A 23,665-nucleotide genomic window follows, 5' to 3' on the forward strand; every position below is an offset into this window, starting at 1 on the left:
TGCGTCTGTTGAGATGATCATATGGTTTTTCACCTTTAATTTGTTAATATGGTGTATCACATTGATTGATTTGTGTATACTGAAGAATCCTTGCATCCCTGGGATAAACCCCACTTGATCATGGTGTATGATCCTTTCAATGTGCTGTTGGATTCTGTTTGCTAGTATTTTGTTGAGGATTTTTGCATCTGTGTTCATCATCGATATTGGCCTGTAGTTTTCAGAAAGCTTACTGTATTTTTAAAGACATTATTTTATAAGATAGCATGTGCCGCTCTCCTATGGAAATGCAACCCTGAAATAATCTTAAAAGCCAACTGAAAAATATGACTTGATTTAAAACAATTTTTTGAAGAATTTGTAAATTATATAAAGCCAGCATAAGGTTATTTTATTATTTTTTTCTAAACGAAGAATTATTACATACTGCTAATTTATTTATTGAAGATTTTGTCTGTGTCCCAAGAACTCTAATTGTGTCACATTTGAGAATAATGGAAACATTGCAGAATTAATATTTTTTCATATCTATATTTTTTAAGAATTTATATAGATCAGTAGTCAAAGCAAAAGGAGTCTTTGTTGCTAATAGCAACCATATATTCGGAAAGTCATCTGCCACTTACTTCCCTGATTTTATCTGCTAACCTGTAAACAGCAGTCTTTTGGGCTACACCTGTGCTGACTACCTGGCTGTTTAGGTGGTCAATTGTATCACAGTTCCCTTTTCAGTCTCAGGCAACATGGGTGATCTTTTTATTTTTTTTATTTTTTTTATTTTTTTTTAACATGGGTGATCTAGTCTGCTTTTTGGCATTATACAGACATAAAATGAAAAGTAAGATTTCATTTATGTGCCAGAATGGCTCCAAGTGTGGGTAATACACAGTCAGATAACTCACATTCCTTTTATTTTACAAAGACGTAAAGCTGGAGAGTCAGGCCACAGGAGCTCAAATTTCCTGAAAACGCCTTGTCAAATCACTGACAGTGTCTCAAGCACACATATTTCATCAAGCTCAGTGGAGTTTGTTTACTTTTCTCCTCAATAATTCATGGGTATTAGGTGGATGTGACTAGAATTTATATTTAATGCTAGTGATTCAGTGCCTTCAAAGATCCATATTTAAGGCATCATTTCATGAAGTGCAAAAAATCAAAACAGCTGCAAAAAATAATTGAACAATTGAAAATTTTCCTGTGATTTTTAATCCTCTATTCCATGAGCCCTGGTAAGTATGCCAAGTATTAATGAGAATCAGGATCACGTTGGATAGAAGGGTATGGAATTTTATATTCTCTTTCAGGGGCGGTTGTGTAGTTTTACATTATTCACACTCATCTTAATTCAAGCTGTGTTTATTTGTTGTTATTTCCTCAAGTTTCTCTATTTTAAGGGTGACATCTTACTGTTGGCATATAAGCGAGACACTTAATCTGTAGGGTTTTCATCCATCGCGGTTTTGCCGAGATTTTGCCTTTATATGGGAATTATTTCAAGATTCAACAGTGTAGAATTTGCTGACCTGATAGGGAGGAGATCATGTGAACAGGGATGGAGCGAGCTCTTGTACAGACCATTAAGTTGGGAGTTAGGTAGTGAGGGTTCTGCTCCCAACTTTGCTTCTGACAGCTTTGTTCCAAGCAGGCCACCAAATTATCCTCTGCATGTGATTCTTTTATTTCTCAAACAAATATTTATGAAGTGCCTACTGTATACACTAAGGATAGGACAGCAAACAAAATAGACAAGAATCCTTTACTTCATGAACCATATATTATATTGGAGGGAGATAGGCAATAAAGAAACAGATTAAAAAATTTTTTAATAATAATAATAGTATATCAGATAGTGATAAGTGCAATGGAAAAATTCCAAAAAGAATTGAAGAGCTTTGGGAGAGTATGGGTATGGTGGCAAGGGATGCAATTTTAAGCAAAATGTTGTTCAGGAAAATCTCACTGAGAAGGTTACATTTGATCCACGAACATATGGGAATCCAGGAAGTGAGAGAGACCCGGACATACCGAGTGTCTTGTGATATCTGCAGGAAGTGAGAAAAGGGGCATGATGGAATCAGTCCTGCAAGCAGATACTGTTGGCAAGGATGTGAGTGTTGGGGGGGTAGACATATGGTGGCGTGAAGGGTCTTGCTAGGCATGTGTACAGCTTGGGAGCACCCTTTCAGCTTCTGACATCAGTTTATTCGGCAAAGGTGTTAGGAAAGTTATCACTGTATTCCTTTAGGAAACATTTATTGGCACCTACGATGTACCAGGTGCATTGTCTGATGCTAGGGATGCTTTGGTGAATAAAACACAGTTCTGCCTTCAAGGGACTCAGCATAATAGGGGACATGACATGAAAACAGTTACACTGCTGTCCAATGTGATCAGTTTAAAAGGAATGGGGGGAAACGCAGAGCAGGAGGGACTCTTTCCATTTGGCAACATTAAGAAGGCTGTTCCCAGCGAAGAAGTAACAGCTGAATTTGATTTTGGAGGATATATAGAAATTTGCCATGTGGGCAAGGTGGAGAAAGCAGACAGCCTAAATCTGTCGTACATTAGGGGAACTACAACTAGTTTAATTTTATGAGAACATAAAATGGGGAGAGAATAAATGGATTTGAGGGACTTTGGGGAAGTAAAATTAACAGTACTTAGTAATTAATTGCATATGAATGGTGAGGTTGAGGGTGAAACAAAGGTTTTTAGGCTTGCGGACTTGGGTAGATGGTATTGCTACCAAGAAGGAGGGCTGGTGGTAGTGGGAGATAGGGGGTTAATATTGACATAATGTCTTCATCTGGTCCAAGAAGTGCATGACCGTAATTTTCCTTCCAGTGGAGGTAAAAACAGCTTTCCTTCTAGAGGAGATGACATGATTTATACTTTCATCCAGTGGTATGCTGGTAAACTGGCTCCCTGAAAAACAAAACAAAACTGTGATTTGTAGCATTTGCTGATTTCTGTGGTGTAAACACTCCTACCAGATTTCAAGCTAATAATAGTTGAACAGTCTCCTCCCACAGCCCTGCATTTTGTCCCCTGACAAGTATTTGTTGAGCTCTCGTTGGTGTAAGGCATGCAGTCATGTGCTGGCTCTTTCTTCTTTACTTCTCCTTATCCACTTCCCACCCTCCTCCAGCCCACTCTTCCCCACAGGTTGGTTTCAACAGTGGCTACTTTCTAGCTTCCTGTGGGGCTCAGCCAATGGGAGCCACCAACAGGACATCAGAGTGTGGGAAGGGAGGCAGGTTGGGTCATGATCCCCTAGTTTCTTCTTTACCAGGTTACACAGTTTGGAGTTGCCTGAATCCCACTGTGGGAGGCTCTGGCTCCTATCAGGCAGCCTTCTGCATACAGCTCTTTCTGAGTCCCAAGAACTGCTCCTTCCCTTGTCCCTTGAATCTGAGATGCTAACGGCAACCTGTCCCCGCATGCTGCACTACCCCTGGTTGGTTTTTCTAAACCTTGCCAGTACCTTCATAAGTGACCTTTTCATTAAATACTCTGCAGTAATCCTACTTCATTGAGTCATTTCTTTCCTGCTGGAACCATGGCTATTACAAATGAAGATGATGAAAAACTCTGGTTTTTAAAGAGTTTCAGACCAGTGTGACCAAAAAATAACTTGACTTCTCCCATGATTTCTCTTCTGGTGTGAGACAATGACACATGTAAGTGTTCACTAGCACAGTTTTCTATCCCCGTGTCTAACGAAGCTGGGAACCAAGGTAATCTCTTCCCTACTCCTCTCCTACCCCAACTAAGCCATACCTCTTGTGAGGTCTCTTGAGGCCACCAGAGAGTGCAGACATAGGAAGCTGATGCCGTTGGCCCATCACAGAGGAAACAAGTCATCTGTTGTTTTTTGTGTTTTCCAGCAGTGGTGACGAATCTGTGCTCCTGTAGGATTTGTGGATTTATGCTCCTGTGTTATCTGTGACTCCTGTTTGTGAGAAGAGGTCAGCTAGGGGAGACATTCTGGAGCACTGGGCTGGCGTCATAGCATCTGGCTATGAGATCTTTTTAAGTTTCAATTTCCTTGCATGTAAAAGGAGGAAACAGTAGTACATTATCTTGCAAGACCCTTCCATTGTTAACATTCTCTTCACAACTGAGGTCTGCAGCTCTGGGTGTTCCCGGTGACTATGACTTTGTGAGCACTGTTCACTGAACAGCTTGGCCTAACAAAGACAAATTTACGACTTTCTTTGAAACAAAAGATTATGTAAGTCTCGTCAATAAATAATACATCTAACTCAGTAACATGCCTCTTACCAAGTGATATATCAAAGAAAAGTGTATTAGTTACCTAGTGCTACGTAACAAATTTCCACAGATGTGGCCGCTTAAAACAGCACCCAACTATTATCTCAGTTTCTGTGGACCTGGAACCTAGGAATGTCTTATCTGGGTCCTCTGTTTCAGGGTCTGTCATATGGGTGCATTCGTGGTGTTGGCCAGGTCTCGAGTCTTATCTGAAGGCTTGCCTAGGAAAGGATCCACTTCCAGCCTCATGTGATTGTTGGAAGAATTTCAGTTCCTTAAGGGTGGAGGGCCTCAGTTCCTAGCTGGCTGTTGGCCAGAGGCCAGGCTCAAGTCCTTGCCATGTAGACCTACGCAACATGGCAACTTGCTTCATGAGAACTGGTAAGGGAGAGCATCTGCTAGTGAGAGAGGCGTCACAGTCTTATGTACCCTAGTGATGGAAGTGACATCCCATTACCTTCTGTTGGTTGTAAGCAAGTCACTAGGCCAACTCACACTCAAGGGGAGGAGGTTACACAGGGCATGAATAGCAGGAGGTGGGGTCATTGGGGGCCATCTTAAAGCCTGCCTGTCACAAAAATTCTTCCCCCCACCCCACCCCATGGAAGAAGAGTTTTAAATCCTGAGCTTCTCTGATATACTTAAAGGTTAGTTTGTCAGAAATAAAAAGTGACAACTAAATGCAGTGTGGGATCCTAAATGGAGATCTTGGTGATGTTTGAATAGGATCCTTACTTTAGTACCAGTGTTAATTTCCTGGTTCTGATAATTACACTGTAGTTATGTAAGATGTTTGCTTTGGGGGAGCCTGGATAAAGGCTATATGGAAACTTTCTGTATTGTTTTTATAACTTTTCTGTAAGTCTCTAAAAGTAGTTTAAAGTAAAAAGTTAGATAAAATTAGCTACAGGGATATATTGCACAACATGGGAAATATAGCAAATATTTTATAATAACTATAAATGGAGTATAACCTTTAAAATTGTGAATCACTATATTGTACACCTGTAACTTACATAAAATTATACATCAACTGTACTTCAATAAAAAAAGTAAAAAGTTAGAAAAATGATTTATAAAACATAAAAATCCATTAGCTATTATATAAGCCTACTGTGTGGCTGTAACTTATTCAATAATTTTAACTTTATGTCTTTATCAGAACCGTTTTGCTGATAAAAATCTATAAATTTGTGGGGGAGGGGAATGGGGAGATGTTGGTCAAAGGGTACAATAAGGAAAAAAATCTAATTTTTTGTAAATAAATATAGAAATTTTAGTAGATAAATTTGCTTAAAATTGTATACGTAAAAATGTAAAATAGATAGCTAGTGGGGAGCAGCTGCATAGCACATGGAGATCAGCTTGGTGCTCTGTGACCACCTAGAAGGGTGGGATAGGGAGGGTGGGAGGGAGATGCAAGAGGGAGGAGATATAGGGATGTATGTATACCTATAGCTGATTCACTTTGTTATACAGCAGAAACTAACACACCATTGTAAAGCAATTATACTCCAATAAAGATGTGAAAAAAAATAATTTTAAAATAAACATCTTTGTCTACAAAAAAAATTATATAGGTAAAATTTACAATTTTTTTGTAGATAAATAATTTGAGTAGCCTTCCTAGTGAAAATCCCCTAGAAACCTCACTATTACTGTATAATAGAATTCTTTATATTTGTTCCTATGTATTTGTTTCAACACATAATTACAGAGGTGAGGAAAGAATTTTCGGCTTAAGCTTGAGTTGAAATGTTGTAGGGACTTTTGCACAACCCCAAATGAACTTCACACATCACTTAAAGTAACCATCTTTCCTAAAATAGTACCCTGGTAGCCCAGACTGGCCCCTCCACTGTGCTGAGCACTGTTTTCAAGATGTCAGTCTGCTTGTTGCTTGGATATCAGCACTTATATTTCAAAATAGTGTGGTCTGTCTCACGGCACCGTTCCACGTGATGAAAAGCAAAATGCTTCAATCCCTCGTAGGCACTTGAATTTCATGCAAAGCAAGAACAAATGGCTCTTCATTCTGCTCAGTGTTTGAAAGGGCTGCTGGTTATTAATACTCTATCACTATTTCACATGTCCTCGTCCAGCAGTTTAAAGCCTATGGGTCTTGGTTGGTTACACCTCTTTAAGAGAGCTATTTGGAAACACTCTAGACATTTTTCTTAGGCCCTATTTTTAGAATGGAAAGCCTAATGGTATTTTAATGTCTCTCTATATTCCCAGAACAAGTCTCGAGAAAAAAAATGTTACCTTTTGAAATTTAGCAAAGCTGGTGGGATTATCACCACTCCTCTGAGAAGCATTGTGTTAAGGAATGAATTTTGATTTACAGATCCAGCAAGCAATCTTCTAATGATGCCAGAAACCTCTGGGAGGGTTAAGTGTCCATCTATTAGTATGTACTACTCTGTGTTATCTTCCTCTCTTTTCTTTGAAAGTCTCATTGTGATCTGCTCACTTGGGGAACGTAGTTTTGATTGTAGGAAGGGAAGCAAAGGTTGAGCAAGTAATGCTCTTGTGGAGGTGGCTGACCAGGTGGGGTGCTGGAGTGGCATTGGACAGGATGGTGTCAGTACCCAGGTCAGGGACTAGGTGGCAAGGAAGAACGCTGAAGCCAAGCCTAGCTTATCTTGTAGCTTTGTTGTGGGCTGTCTCACACCTGGAAAAGAAAGAGAAATGCCTTCACCCTTTCCTAGTGTTCCTTAGCCCCTTAGGCAAATACTGACTCATTGAAGGATAACTAGGAGTTTGGAGAGTGAAGGGAGAACCCAACCACTGTGTCTATGGTTGGTCCACGGGAAAGTACATATCAAGTTTCGAGCTAACCTTGAGCTATGCTTTTGGAGCATACATAGTCCTTGAATCAGTCTGCCTGGGTTCAAATGCTGGCTGTGATACTCACTACCTCAGTGATCTTGGACAAGTCTCTTATATTTCCTGTGCTTCAGTTTCCTTTTGCGTGTATTAGGGATGATAGTAATGGTATCTATGGTACAGTACAGTACTATAGTGCTGTAGTGAGAAAGAAATGAGTTAATGCATGTGTAGTAGCACTTAGAGCCTAGCGAAGTATAAGTATCTGCATAGGAATTCTGTGTTCTCCACATTCCTCAACCACGATCCCCAGTTTCATTTGAGAAAATATAGTCTCTAACGTCTTTGGAATAAGATCTAGGAAAGGAAATCTTTTAAAAAAATGTTATTTAAGTGATACTTTCCATCCTATGAATATCTAATATATTTCCTGAATGGCAGTCAGGTGTCTTCTTTACACTGAAACACTTGCCTGGACTAATTCATATTTTATGTTCTAAAGCGAATTCTTTCAAATGCAAAACATCTTTCTACATCTTCACTAACAAATTTAGCTACATATTAATGTAGTCATGTGAATATCAGGATTCTAAAAGATACCCAGTTTTAAGGCGAGTTTCTGAGAAGGTCAAAAGTGTTTGTATCTGAATGTAACTGTTGAGTACCCCTTTCTCACATTTTCATATAACAAGATCTCACTCTCAAGATTCTTTCACAGACTCAATCACTTCTATTTTAACTCAGTGACTGGCGCATCCCATTATGTTTCTGTGATCTATAGAAATTTGAATGGGGAATTATAATCACGCTTTAAAGTTCTTAAAGCCTAATTAATAGATCCTTATATGAGAATAGATGATATGCAACAGTAGCTAAAGCGTGGATTGAAAGTTAAAACATCTGGATTCTCTTCCCGCTTCTTCCATTAGGAAGCTATGTGTGTCTCAGAATCTCCCTGAAGTTATCTTAAATGGAGGATTTGAATGAGGTGTTGTTTAAGGTTTCTTACAGATCTGATACTGTGTGATTCTGCAATAGCTTATTGACCCTACATTTGTGAAGTGTGTGCTTTGCTTTGACTGACATGTATATTTTCTTTCCCAGTTTTCTTAAAATCGTTTGAGATGCCTTTGCTAGATGACCAGCCAGGGTGAGAGTTGCAGTCTATAGCTGCAAAGTAGAAAAAGCCGCCTGGGTCTGCAAGAGAACAAGTCCGTGGCCTTGACATTGCAGCATCCCTGTCCCCAGACACAGAGCTGCAGATCCAGGAGTGTTTGATTGAATGTCAGATGAATAAAGACAAACTCCAGGGCATCATTACTTTACTGCTAATGGACAGTTGTTTGTGTTTTTCTATTTTGCAGAAGATAACATAGAAATGAAAAGATAAATAACTGTACAAGTTTTCAGAGTTGCCATTTGTTTGTATAATATTTTCCTTTCCAGGGAGGCAGTGGAGGCTAAGGAACAGCTTTCTCTCTGGCTGCCTCTCAGAGGTACTTTGAATTTCTCAAAGGGATGATAAAGAAATGAGATTAACCTATTTTGTGACCTACTTCTGCCTTTCCATTTTGGGGGCGTTCATTTGCATGTTAATTTACTCCTTTTGATAGTAAGTAGAGCTCTGTCTTGGTTGACAGATTTACTTTAGCATAAGAAATCTCAAAAAAAAAAAGTCATTTGGGATAAATGCTTCCACAAGAGACAGTTAGATGATGTGTTATGGAACTAGCTTATTCCCTCTAGAATCATGACAGTAGGGTGGCTGAAATCCTTGTTATAGTGTTGAAGGTAGAAGTTCAAGTTGTTGACTGTAGTAAATATAAATTAAGATAATATTGCAGCACTGGTGGACAACTTTTCTTTAGCTTAATTATTATTTTGAGAAATAGTCTGTAAAAACATTAATTTTCACCTTTCTCTTTTCTTCTAGTCATGGACTCCTGCCCTGTAGGTCCTTCTGTGAGTCTGCAAAAGAGGGCTGTGAATCAGTCCTGGGGATGGTGAATGCCTCCTGGCCCGAATTCCTCAAATGCTCCCAGTTTAGAAACCAAAGTGAAAACAACAATGTCAGCAGGATTTGCTTCTCACCACAGCAGGAAAAAGAAAAGCAATGTAGGTGTCTGCATTTTGTTGCATTTTTAAAAGTTTTTTATTGAAGTATACCATCCATGAAAGGAATTATACAAATAATGTGTACAGTACAACAAATTTTAACAAAGTGACCAAACCCATGTAACCAGGACCCAGATCAAGAAATAGAATATTAACAGCATCCCAGAAACACAAGCCCCCTCCCAGTGACCTGATCCTCCCAAAAGAGACCTCTATGCAGACTTCTATCAGCTTAGGTAATTCTGCCAACTTCTGAACTTGATATCAATCGAATCGTACAGTATGCATGCCTTTTGTGTTGAACTTCATTTGCTCAACATTATGTTTGAGAGGTTCACTGTATTTTCATCATCTTGTGGTTCATCCATTCTCATTTTTATGGTATTCTAATATATTTTCCATCACAGTATATTTTTCTGTTCTACTGTTGATAGACATTTGAGTTGTTTCCAGCTACTGTGAATGGTGATGCTGTGACTATTCTTGTACATGTCTTTGATGGAAAATGGTTATGTATTCAGCAAAAAAGTTTTTTAAAGTAATTGTTTCAATTTATACTTCTCCCAGCTGCGGGTGAAAGTTGCAGTTGCTTCAGATCCTCCCCAACACTTGGTATTGCCAGTCTTTTTCATTTTAGCAATTCTGATGATAGTATTGGGGTGTCTCTTTGCATTTTAAGTTGAATTTTCCTAATGAATTGGATTGAATTTTCAAAATGTTTTGGTTACTTAAATATCCTTTTCTGTGAAGTGCCTGTCAAAATATTTTGCCCTTTTTTTTTTTTTTTTTTTTTTTTTTGCGGTACGCGGGCCTCTCACTGTTGTGGCCTCTCCCGTTGCGGAGCGCAGGCTCCGGACGCGCAGGCTCAGCAGCCATGGCTCACAGGCCCAGCCGCTCCGCGGCATGTGGGATCTTCCCAGACCGGGGCACGAACCCGCGTTCCCTGCATCGGCAGGCGGACTCTCAACCACTGCGCCATCAGGGAAGCCCTTGCCCATTTTTGATTGGGTAGTCTGTCTTTTTATTCTCGACTTGTGGTTCTTTAGGCATTCTGGATATAAGTCATCTGTTGGATATATGTACTGTCTGTGTGGCTTGCCTTTCCTTTCTTTTATTATGTCTGTTATGGAATAGAAGGTTTTAATTTTAATGGGTCTACATTATCAAGATTTTCTGATCCTCAGTTTTCTAGACTCTCCTGGTACAGTATGTAAGAACCTCTTTCTAAATTATGAGGAAGGCCCTTTGGCTTTCACACATGAGTTACAGTTGCCTGGAGCTTTGAGTTATCTTTTTCTAGGAAATTGAGCTTAGCTGAAAGCCATCCAAGTCACTGTCCTTATAGTTACTTCTCAAACACTTGGTAAATTACCCCATTCAGTGCATTCCTTTCCATAGGTGGACTATTCCAATTCACCTCTGTTAAGGGTTTTAGCAGTTGGACCACCCCCTTATACCAGGGCCTGTCTATCTCTACCTTCCATCAATGATGGCAACTTCGCTGCCATCCCAACAGTGAGTAATCCAGATTAATAACCCCATCGTATCCCCTGCTTTCTTGGACCACTTCTGCAGCTGTCACAAGCTGGGTCTTCCAGAAGCAGCCACTGAGATGGGGTTTGTTGTACAGGGTATTTATTAAGTATCAGCACTTGTAAAGGAGGGAGAGAAAGCAGGATTGGGTAGAGGTAGAAGTTGAAATGTGATCCAGGCACACTGAAGCTTGGCTAAATCCACGGGGAGCTCTGGGGCACATGTGGCCTGAGGGAGTTGTTCCACGTTGGGTCCAGACAGCCGGGTCTTTATATCCCCACAATCAGCCACTGGTTGTGGTCCTTCCTGGGAAGGGTGTGCCCTTGGGTGAGGCAGCTCTCTGCAGTTGAGGCTAAACTTGAAGGATCTAAAGGCTGTTGGCTGACAGCAGGGGGCAACAGGGCAGACACGTAGAGTGGGAACAGACCACTTTGATCCAGTCAGAGACTGAGCTGGTTTTGCTTGTTGTTTATAAGGAGTGTTGGTAAGGCTCCATCTCTCTCTGGTTTGTTTCCATTCTGAGGGTGCACTTCTCCAGTGAGCCTTACTGCGAAACCAAGGTGTTTACTGCATTCTGCTCCTCCTTGGCGGTCCCTAGTGGTAATGTTTTCCTTCTCAGAATAAGATTGCTGGATTTCCACTCGGCTTTGCAGAGGTTTTCTACCCTTTAGTTTCTTGCTCTTTACCGTAAATGCCTTGAGGGGAAATCCTTCCGTGTGACAGGCCCACTTCTCTGTGTCTCCGTCCCCACTACGTCCTTGGCCCATTGATACCCTGCTCCTCTGGCAGCACCAAAACTCTGACTTTTGTCTCTCCACCCCCATGGGATTGCCGAAAGCTCTACTGGCTTCTCTCCCTCTTTGAAGTGGCCCTGTGTCCAGGTTCTCAGTTTCTAGCACCATGCCAAGAATTGGCAAGATCCAAGGGGAAAAAGCATCCATAGAATGTAGACTGTTTGTTCTACACTTGTCTTCTCTCTGGGATCTCAGCCACTTACCTCCTGATGGTCGCATCAGCTATCGGAGGCCTTTGAACAGATGTTTCTTGTGCTTTATCTGGCTTTTCTACTTTTACTTGATGGGGGTTGGCACTGACTTATCACAGGTTACTACCTCCTAGCCAAAAGTAGAAGTTTGTTTAATTTCTTGTTCACACACTGTTTAGTGGAGGTCTGCTGCTAAATTACGATTCCCTCCAAAAGATTGTATATAGCACTAAGCCACCAGAAGGATGAGTGAGTGTATCTGAAAGAGAAGCCCCTTGATTCATTTCTTTTTCAGCTACATTTGCCCCTGTTTTGATAAGAACACTTTATTAGTGCTCATTTGGAAAATGTTGCCTGCTGATACAGGATTTAAGAATCCACTGAGAAAATTTGAAAATAAAAAACATCATCGGTATTCCTTAACACGATGGTCCAAAAGTATCAGTTCTTAAAGATCAAAGTAACATCAGTATTCTTTAATAGCTCCAGATGAAATGCCACCTCACATAGGTTCCCCAAATATCAGAAGATAGTACAAATCTTCTGATCTTGGAAAAGATTGATGACTTTGGAAAAGATCTTGGAAGATTGATGAAACATTTATATTAAAAAACTTACGTTTTAAGAGAACAGACATTTCCTAAGTACACTCATCTGAGATTCTCTATTTGTCAGTCTTTTTTTATAATTCTTGATTGTACTATATTTTCCCATGTAGAATTAATTCTCTGAAAATGGGTCTGATAATTGGTGTTTGATGCAATATTTTCCTAGAATTTGAAATAATTTTTCTGTCTCATGCTTGATGGATAAGCAGGATGCTGACCATCATAGATGTATTCATAGGTCATGTGCTAGGGAGAAAGCTACTGTTAGCTGTGATCTTTGTGTAAGCATAAGAATATAATTTCTAGGGACTTCCCTGGTAGTCCAGTGGTTAAGACTCTGCGCTTCCACTGCAGGGGGCACGGGTTCGATCCCTGGTCGGGGAACTAAGATCCTACATGCCACACAGCACAGCCAAAAAAAAAAAATATATATATATATATATATATATATATATATTACAATATCATCTTAATCATATAAGGGTTTATGCTGTAGGGCCAGTTATGAATATAACTAATGAAGTCCTTTTCTCATTTTTTCATTTATTCAGTAAATATTCATTGAGTACCTACTCAGTTCTGAGCATTATTCCAGGTAATCTGAAAAAATTAATTACAATGACCATAATATTGGTTTACATCCATCTAGTGTGGATGGATGACTGTTATTATGTCTGTTATGGAATGACTTTGCAGCCTTTGACTTTGCAGAGATGACTTTGCAGCCTCCACCTGGGAACATTTGGCAATGTCTATGAACATTTTGGTTGTCACAACTCTGGGGACAGAAAGAGTTGCTACTGGCATTTAGCAGGTAGAGACCCACTGTGCTGTTAAACATCCTGCAATGCACAGGGCAGCTTCCCACAGCAAAAATCTGTGTGGTCCCAAATGTCAATAGTGCTGCTTTTGAGAAACCCTGGTTTGGGCTTGATGCTTTGCAAGGTACTTTCTAGTAGTAGTAGTAATAATAATAATAGTAATACCTATCATGCTTCCTACCTTTAAGGAGTGTTAAACCTAATCTGGTATACCTATATGTGAGAAACAACGTAAAAAGAACATTAGTGACTCCATCCAAACACGCTGTCAGACAGAAACTATAGAGGAACACAGGTTAAATGTCAATGGAGCAGAAGTAGAGTCAATCACATAAAGGAGTTCTGGATGTGTGAAAGAGGAAGGGTCCCACTTGGCACAGAGGAAGCGGAGAGGTGTTCTGGGGTAGGCATTCAGCACTGTGAACCTGTATTGGGTGACAGGTGCCAACTTAGCCCGTGAAACAAATGATGATTAAAAGTTGACTCCCATCTTAGTCTTCTCCTTCCAGCTTGTCAAATCATTTGCCCCAAGAAAACAGTAACCCCCTTTTACATTATGGACCCCATTCTCCTTTCCAAAGTGCTTTCACAGCTGTTAGCTCACTTTGCTTCCAGAGTAAATCTCTGAGGTATGATCATCTTCATTTTATAAATTAGGAAACTGAGGTTCAGGAAGATAATTCCAAAGTTGTTTTAAATCAGTCCCCCTGGCTCTGTCTTCATCCTGGGACCATCCTGGGATTCAATTCTTAATCCTTGAATGCTACCCTCTGTTACAGCCCCCTTCTCACAAGAGTTTTCAAAATGTCTTTTCAGACTGAGTCAAGCCAAAACTCACAACTTTGTAACAGCTGCTTTTCCCAGCTCACAGCTCTGTAAATTCAATTCATCTTCTCATAGCATCTTTTAAATCAGTCATAACTCCAAAGATATTTTGTTTTCATACAGAAGGATACCCAGTCGTCTTATCCTTTCTATCTTATATTGATGCCAGCTCCTGTAAAGTAAATAATGTGCTAACGTGATAGTGCTGTGGGAACTATTCTACAGAGGTTTTTAAAATAAACATTTGTACAGGTTTCCATAGTTGAGTTGTGAGAACTCAGAGAGCTAAAAGTCAAGGTCCATCAGTCATTCTGAGCTTTCTGACTAATCCTTTACCTTGTCTGAAATCGTATATGGAAAGTAGTTATGAAATAGTTTTTCTGTGGGTCTAAAGAGATCTCTGCTGCCATGAAAGAAACTTCAGCTATTCATTCTTTCATTTTCCTCTTCCTTTTCCTAGTATCTTATTTGCTTTCCTAGCTTTGGTTGCTGAGAGCAACCACTTCAGTGTATTAGCAGCAAAATTGTAGTCTCAAGATCTTGGTAAAATATATACTCTGAATTTCTCCTATTGAATTGTGAATTCACTCGGGAAAATTACTCAGTACTCTTTCTTTGAGGTACTTAGTATCAATATTTTGCCAGAGATAGATGATTATAGATAGCATGGTGGAGTTACTAAAATCTAGCCATGCACTTTTCATTCCAATGAACAGTCAAATATAATGAGGTTTTCCTAGAACTTCAAATTTCCCAACATGTATAATTTTAAATTATTTAAAATTTAAATTATAAAAACGTTTTCTTTCTTCCATATGTAGATGCTTCTTTTAAGGGCACCAAACTTAGATCTGAAGACTTGTTTTTCAAGCCCTGGCTATTTTATTTAATAACTGTGTGGTCTTCAGCAAGTTTCTTAAACCCTTTTTGCTTCTCTTTCCTCAGTTTTACAATAGGAATAATAATACCTGGGGGCAGGGGTAGAACAGTTTTATGGGGTAAATGAGGTAATGTATTTGAAAGAATTTTGGAAGCCATAATGCATTATGCAAATGTAAGTGCTTCCATCCAAAAAACATTTAGAAGCGTGTTCTATGGACCACATAGTTCACCAGGAACTGGAAAGGGAAGATGGCATGCATACGTTTAAAGTGCTCATAGGTCAGTGGAGAGATAGACAGATAAGCACAGAGGCAGAGCCTGAGACAAGGATTTGAGCCCAAATCTTATATTTGGGAAAGGCATGGAAGAGTGGAGGAGTGGGATGGTGGTTCAGGGAAAGGATGGTGGCCACTAAAGGTAAAGTGAATCCAGCTACCATTGTGGGTAACTGGAGCTTAATTTCACAGGCAAATATGGGAAACAGTGCATAACATATGACTCAGAACTACCCCACTGGAGGGGTGAGGTAGCTGGGGGATGCCCTTCCTTCCTTTAGCCTTTGAAACTGATAGGATCTACTATGGCCCATAAATACTATGTTCTATAGGAGCAGAGACATGGGATTGTGCAGGAGGAAATACAAAACTTGGCTGTGCCCTGCAGTGGAAGGCTTTCATCCTTGATGATTTCTCCTTCATCGATAGCACTCTCTTTTCTTTTGGTTTCTAAAACACTGCTCTGTTTTGGTCAGCTTTCTACCACTCTGGCCACACTCTCGTCTATCCTTTTCTTCTACTGACCCCTTAAATATTGGTATTCCACAGGATTCTAGTCCCAACCCTCTTTCCTCAACATACTATACATTTTCTCTGGGAAACCTCATACTTGATTGTGGCCATGTAAGTACTGATGACTCTTTGTTTTTTTTTTTTTTTTTTAGTACTGATGACTCTTAAATCTGTATTTCATCCCCAATTTTATTCCACTTCCCCGAGCTTCTGACTCATATTCCGAAGTCCTTGCTCCAAACTCTCAAGCAAAGCTACTATTTTCCAGGTCGCCAGGGATTGTCATGAACGTTGCTGAATTCCCTGGGAAGTTCTCAGTTTTCCCCTGACTGTACATCCTGCAGCATTTGCCACAGTTAATCACTCCCCCCTCCCAAGATAAACTCTCTAGGCTTCCAGGTAGGTCTTCCTTCTACTTTGGCCACTTACTTTCAGCCTCGTTTGATGTTTCCTCCTCATATCTCTCTAAAAGGTGGTGTGTCCCAGGGCTCAGTCCTTGGATCTCTCCTCTTTTTGGTGACCTAATTTAGGCTCATGACTTGAGATACCACCAGGCACTGACATCTACCAATGTGCGTCTCAAGCCTGCACAACCTCTGAACTCTGGACTTGCATACACACGTATGCTTGTGGTACACACATGCACACACACCACCTTCTAGTTATTTCCACTTGAGTGTCTACAAGGTGTGTCAAGCATAACAGTTACTACCCTGGTATTGCCCCACACCTGCTGCTCTCCCAGCCCTCCCCATCTTAGTAAATAACAACTTCATTCTTCCGGTTGCTCCAGCCAAAGACCTTGGGTTGTCCTTTACTCTTCTTTTTCTCCTCCATACCATAACTGATCTGTCAGAAATCTTAACCATCTCTCCTGTCAAAACATACACATAATCCAGCCGGTGCTCACCACCTCCACAGCCACTACCTGGCTCAAGTCACCTCAACTCCTGCCTGGATTATCCTTCCAGCTCCTTATTAGCAACCTTGCTGCATCCCTATGCCCCGGCAGGCTATTCTCCATAGAGAAGCAAAAGGGATCTTTTAAATGTTCACATCTCTCCTCTCCAAGTTTTCCCATCTCCCTCAGTATAAAAACCATCATCCTTACAACCTTCAGGGCCCTCAGTCAGTATCATTGCATCACACAACTCCAGGGGAGCATCAGTCACACAGAATTCAAGGTGAACAACCTCCTGGAGTTGTACAACTGCCCTACATTATCTGGCCCCCATCACCTCTCTGACTTCTCTCTGATAACTTGCCTTTTAGCTCTTAAGGCTCCCGCAACTCTGCCTGCTTTGCTCTTCCCCCAGAGATCCCCTCTCAGTTCTTTTAAGCACCTGTCTGTTGGGCTGTAACATAGGGCATGTTAGGGACAGTGGCCAAAGATGAGGGAAGGAAGAGAAACTATGTGAGTCATGGTTATCATTATTGTTGTGGTTATTTGGGCGGTGATAGAGCTGAAGACTTGGAAGAATTCTTAATAAACTGCATGACAACTTGTCTGGTACTTGAATTTCATTTGGCTGTGAATTGACACTTGAAGGTTTGAAAAATCATTTAATGTCCCTAATAACTTCTTTCCATCTGTGAACCATGAGAAATGCTCATCTTCTGGATTTCCAGTGTTTTTCCGTGAGAGCCACAGCCTTGTTTTCACTTCGCTCTGCCACATGCCTAGCATAAAGTAGCAGTGCCAAACAAAACAGATTTCTTGTGGAGCCTAAATACTACCTGTTCTCTTTGGGCTCAGTAGTTTCTTGTTTATAGATCATTTGAGATTAGGTTTCTATTTTCTGCCAGATACTGCTTTGGTTGCGGTGGCACAGTGGTTCCTAAAACTGAAATATAGGGCTTCCCTGGTGGCGCAGTGGTTGAGAGTCTGCCTGCCGATGCAGGGGACACGGGTTCATGCCCCAGTCCGGGAAGATCCCACATGCCGCGGAGCGGCTGGGCCCATGAGCCATGGCCGCTGAGCCTGCGCGTCCAGAGCCTGTGCTCCACAACGGGAGAGGCCACAACAGTGAGAGGCCCCTGTACCGCAAAAAAAAAAAACAAAACCTGAAATATAGAGGTGTCCTTTCCTCACCTGCATTCATTCATTCTTACTCTCTTTTCAAGTTAGCTGCATGGCTTAGAGGTTGAGAACTCAGAAACCCAACATCACAGGTTGATCCCTGTGCATCTTACAGAATATTATTTCTTTCAGACCAAGGACATTCACGTTTTGTTCAGCATTGTGCCTTGCAATCAGAAATTTACATTGGTGGTCTTACTGATTACAATAAAATGCAGGAATTTTTAGCAACAAAGCAAAAGTCTGATTTTTTCAATTTATGTAACTATAAACTCATAGCTCTAGGCCTATTTTGGTCAAAAAGCAGCCTGACCACTCCAACAAGAATGCCAGTAATTCACATCCTGAACAATTCAAAACATCATCTATTTTAATTCTATATTCAACTTTATATCCCCATGGTGGTCAAGTTAATCATAGCAGATACATCTTTGTAGAACCAGGTAGTTGGTTTTTTGTTGTTGTTGTTGTTTTTTATTAATTTATTTTTGCTGTGTTGGGTCTTCATTTCTGTGCGAGGGCTTTCTCTAGTTGTGGCAAGCGGGGGCCACTCTTCATCGCGGTGCGCGGGCCTCTCACTATCGCGGCCTCTGTTGTTGCGGAGCACAGGCTCCAGGCACTCAGGCTCAGTAGTTGTGGCTTATGAGCCTAGTTGCTCCACGGCACGTGGGATCCTCCCAGACCAGGGCCTGAACCCGTGTCCCCTGCATTAGCAGGCAGATTCTCAACCACTGCGCCACCAGGGAAGCCCCATGTTTTGTTTTGTTTTGTTTTGTTTTAAGAAAACTGCCTTTATTCTATTAGTAGTTGGAAAAATTAACTGGTACAAAAAAAAGAGTTTAGTCACCTGGAGAGGAGAGGGAAACCGAGGGCGACCCAGGTCTGGTGAGTCCTCTGGGAGGGAACCTGGATACAGTAAGAAAGAGCACTGTGCACTAGAGCCAGACCCTGCCGTCCAGGTGAGACAGGTTATGCCACCTTCTGAAGTGTCTAAGTGCCTCAGGCATAAAACCAAACTCCTATTTACTTAGCCCAGCTCTGGGCAAGGGGGTACTGGAATAAGTGGGGCCGAAAAGGGGTGATGTGACCATTTTTTATCAGAGAAACTGACAAAACGGGAATTTAAAAAATGAATTTTCCATCTGACTTTATTTTCAAATATGCTTTCGTTTTAGAAAAACAAAAAACAATACACTTTCTGTGGGGATGACAAATATCAGTATTCGGAAATCCAATTGTACAAAACATACCACATCTAGTCTGGTGTAGATATATTTATTTTTGGTAACATACATTAAGCGGCACTAAATACACTGGTTGGGTTTTTTTTTCACATAATAAAAATATTACCTTAGTTCTGCTTCATATTTGTCTCCAAAAAATTCCCAAGATTGGATACTACCTATGTCCTTTTGGTGGGCATAACTCCTTAAGCTTAATCAGTTTTTCTTGAAATTGAGCTACAGTGATGTGGCAATTTCCTGGTAATTCAGATATCCTAGCGTTTGAACTCTACACTCTCTGCCACCCACTGAAACTAATGCGTGATTCAGAATTATCACATCAAAGTCTGAATCTCTTCTGAAATTGCGACTTCATTATGCCAAATAGCATCACGATCTTCATAACTTAAATTCCATTGAGCTCAGCAATTGGGAAGTAATTGCGATCTCCATTTTCATCTGCTCAATCCATATGTTTATTTTGTGTCTGAACCCCTGTGCACATTTAAACAAAATAAGCAAGATTCTTATTGAGGAAGCAGTGTAACGTAGTATTTAGAGGTATGGTCTTCTAAATATTTTTGCTTGTGTAACCCTAAAAGGACTTTGAAAAGTTATATACCCCTCGCACAATGTTATCAATAAGTTAATATCTTTTAAAATTTAAATAATGAATGTAAATAGTTGACAAAGAACACGATCTAAAGAATATTATAATAATCGACATTTTATTTTATTTTTTAACATCTTTGTTGGCATATAGTTGCTTTACAATGTTGTGTTAGTTTCTGCTGTTTTATAACAGAGTGAATCAGCTATATGTATACATATATCCCCATATACCCTCCCTCTTGCATCTCCCTCCCACCCTCTCTTTCCCACCCCTCTAGGTGGTCACAGAGCACTGAGCTGATCTGCCCATGTGATGCAGCTGCTTCCCACTAGCTATCTATTTCACATTTGATAGTGTATATATGTCAGTGCCACTCTCTCACTTCGTCCCAGCTCACCCTTCCCCCTCCCCGTGTCCTCAAGTCCATTCTCTACATCTACGTCTTTATTCCTGTCCTGCCCCTAGGTTCATCAGACCATTATTTTTTTAGATGCCATATATATATGTGTTAGAATACGGTATTTGTTTTTCTCTTTCTGACTTCACTCTGTATGACAGACTCTAGATCCATCCTCCTCACTACAAATAACTCAATTTCGTTCCTTTTTATGGATAATAATCCATTGTATATATGTGCCATATCTTCTTTATCCATTAATCTGGCGATGGACACTTAAGTTGTTTCCATGTCCTGGCTATTTTAAATAGTGCTGCAATGAACATTGGGATACATGAATCTTTTTGAATTATGGTTTTCTCAGGATATATGCCCAATAGTGGGATTGCTGGGTCATATGGTAGTTCTACTTTTAGTTTTTTAAGGAATCTCCATACTGTTCTCCATAGTGGCTGTATCAATTGACATTCCCACCAACAGTGCAAGAGGATTCCCTTTTCTCCACACCCTCTCCAGCGTTTATTGTTTGTAGATTTTTTGATGATGACCATTCTGACTGGTGTGAGGTGATACCTCATTGTAGTTTTGATTTGCATTTCTCTAACGATTAGTGATGTTGAGTACCCCTTCATGTGTTTGTTGGCAATCTGTATATCTTCTTTGGAGAAATGTCTGGTTAGGTCTTCTGCCCATTTTTGGATTGGGTTGTTTGTTTTTTTGATATTGAGCTGCATGAGCTACTTGTATATTTTGGAGATTAATCCTTTGTCAGTTGTTTCATTTGCAAATATTTTGTCCCATTCTGAGGGTTGTCATTTCGTCTTGTTTATGGTTTCCTTTGCTGTGCAAAAGGCTTTAAGTTTCATTAGGTCCCATTTGTTTATTTTTGGTTTTATTTCCATTTCTCTAGGAGGTGGGTCAAAAAGGATCGTGCTGTGATTTATGTTATAGAGTGTTCTGCCTATGTTTTCCTCTAAGAGTTTTATAGTGTCTGGCTTTACATTTAGGTCTTTAATACATTTTGAGTTTATTTTTGTGTATGGTGTTAGGAAGTGTTCTAATTTCATTCTTTCACATGTACCTGTCCAGTTTTCCCAGCACCACTTATTGAAGAGGCTGTCTTTTCTCCATTGTAAATTATTGCCTCCTTTATCAAAAATAAGGTGACCATATGTGCATGGGTTTATCCCTGGGCTTTCTGTCCTGTTCGATTGATCTCTATTTTGTTTTTGTGCCAGTACCATACTGTCTTGATTACTGTAGCTTTGTAGTATAGTCTGAATTCAGGGAGCTTGATTCCTCCAGCTCTGTTTTTCGTTCTCAAGATTGCTTTGGTTATTCGGGGTCTTTTGTGTTTCCATACAAATTGTGAAATTTTTTGTTCTAGTTGTGTGAAAAATGCCATTGGTAGTTTGATAGATATTTCATTGAAGCTATAGATTGCTTTGGGTAGTAGAGTCATTTTCACAGTGTTGATTCTTCCAATCCAAGAACATGGTATATCTCTCCATCTGTTTGTATCATCTTTAATTTCTTTCATCAGTGTCTTATAGTTTTCTGCATACAGGTCTTTTGTCTCCTTAGGTAGGTTTATTCCTAGATATTTTATTCTTTTTGTTGCAGTGGTAAATGGGAGTGTGTCCTTAATTTCTCTTTCAGATTTTTCATCATTAGTGTATAGGAATGCAAGAGATTTCTGTGCATTAATTTTGTGTCCTGCTACTTTACCCGATTCATTGATTAGCTCTGGTAGTTTTCTGGTAGCATCTTTAGGATTCTCTATGTATAGTGTCATGTAATCTGCAAAGAGTGACAGCTTTACTTCTTCTCTTACAACTTCAGTTCCTTTTGTTTCTTTCTCTTCTCTGATTGCTGTGGGTAGAACTTCCAAAACTATGTTGAGTAATAGTTGTAAGAGTGGGCAACCTTATCTTGTTCCTGATCTTAGTGGAAATGGTTTCAGTTTTTCACCGTTGAGATCAGGTTGGCTGTGGGTTTGTCATATATGGCCTTTATTATGTTGAGGTAAGTTCCCTCTATGCCTACTTCCTGGAGAGTTTTTATCATAAATGGGTGTTGAATTTTGTCGAAAGCTTTTTCTGCATCTATTGAGATGATCATATGGTTTTTCTCCTTCAGTTTGTTAATATGGTTTATCACATTGATTGATTTGCATGTATTGAAGAATCCTTGCATTCCTGGGATAAACCCCACTTGATCATGGTATATGATCCTTTTAATGTGCTGTTGAATTCTGTTTGCTAGAATTTTGTTGAGGATTTTTGCATCTACGTTTATCAGTGATATTGGCTTGTAGTTTTCTTTCTTTGTGACATCTTTGTTTGGTTTTGGTATCAGGGTGATGGTGGCCTCGTAGAATGAGTTTGGGAGTGTTCCTCCCTCTGCTTTATTTTGGAAGAGTTTGAGAAGGATAGGTGTTCGCTGTTCTCTATATGTTTGATAGAATTCACCTGTGAAGCGATCTGGTACTGGGCTTTTGTTTGTTGGAAGACTTCTAATCACAGTTTCAATTTCATTACTTGTGATTGTTCTGTTTATATTTTCTATTTCTTCCTGATTCAGTCTTGGAAGTTTGTGCATTTCTAAGAATTTGTCCATTTCTTCCAGGTTGTCCATTTACTTGGCATATAGTTGCTCGCACTAATCCCTCATGATTCTTTGTATTTCTCCAGTGTCAGTTTTTACTTCTTTTTCATTTTTAATGCTGGTGATTTGAGTCTTCTCCCTGTTTTTCTTGATGAGTCTGGCTAGTGATTTATCATTTTGTTTATCTTCTCAAAGAACCAACTTTTAGTTTTATTGATCTTTGCTGTCATTTCCTTCATTAATTTTTCATTTAGTTCTGATCTGATATTTATGATTTCTTTCCTTCTGCTAATTTTGGTTTATTTTTGTACTTTCTCTAATTGCTTTAGGTGTAAGGTTAGGTTATTTGAGATGTTTCTTGTTTCTTGAGGGAGGATTGTATTGCCATGAACTTCCCTGTTAAAACTGCTTTTGCTGCATCCCGTAGGTTTTGGGTCTTCATGTTTTCATTTATATTTGTTTCTGGATTTTTTTTGATTTCCTCTTTGATTTTTTCAGTGATCTCTTGGTTATTTAGTAGCGTATTGTTTAGCCTCCATGTGTTTGTATTTTTTACAGTTTTTTTTCCTGTAATTGATACCTAGTCTTATAGCGTTGTGGTTAGAAAAGATACTAGATACGATTTCAGTTTTCTTAAATTTACCAAGGCTTGATTTGTGACCCAAGATACGATCTATCCTGGAGAATATTCCATGAGCACTTGAGAAGAAAGTGTATTCTGTTGTTTTTGGATGGAATGTCCTATAAATATCAATTAATTCCATCTGTTTAATGTGTCATTTAAAGCTTGTGTTTCCTTGTTTATTTTCATTTTGGATGATCTGTCCATTGGTGAAAGTGGGGTGTTAAAGTCCCCTACTATTATTGTGTTACTGTCAATTTCCCCTGTTATGGCTGTTAGCATTTGCCTTATGTATTGAGGTGCTCCTATGTTGGGTGCATAAATATTTACAACTGTTATATCTTCTTGGATTGATTCCTTGATCATATGTAGTGTCCTTCTTTGTCTCTTGTAATAGTCTTTATTTTAAAATCTATTTTGTCTGATATGAGAATTGCTGCTCCAGCTTTCTTTTGATTT

At 39.7% G+C, this 23,665-nt stretch overlaps 1 protein-coding gene across 1 annotated transcript in view; it reads left to right on the plus strand.

The window, feature by feature from the left end:
• The window catches only part of CORIN (corin, serine peptidase), a 219,043-nt gene that overhangs the window by 56,064 nt on the left and 139,314 nt on the right, over nucleotides 1–23,665 (plus strand). Inside the window, exon 4 of the mRNA XM_004268336.4 lies at nucleotides 9,041–9,222. Within this exon, the coding sequence (XP_004268384.1) occupies nucleotides 9,041–9,222 (182 nt within the window). The remainder of the gene's footprint in view (nucleotides 1–9,040; nucleotides 9,223–23,665) is intronic.

The sequence above is a fragment of the Orcinus orca genome, chromosome 4 (genome assembly GCF_937001465.1).
Source record: "Orcinus orca chromosome 4, mOrcOrc1.1, whole genome shotgun sequence".
In the NCBI taxonomy this organism is placed as follows: Eukaryota; Metazoa; Chordata; class Mammalia; order Artiodactyla; family Delphinidae; genus Orcinus; species Orcinus orca.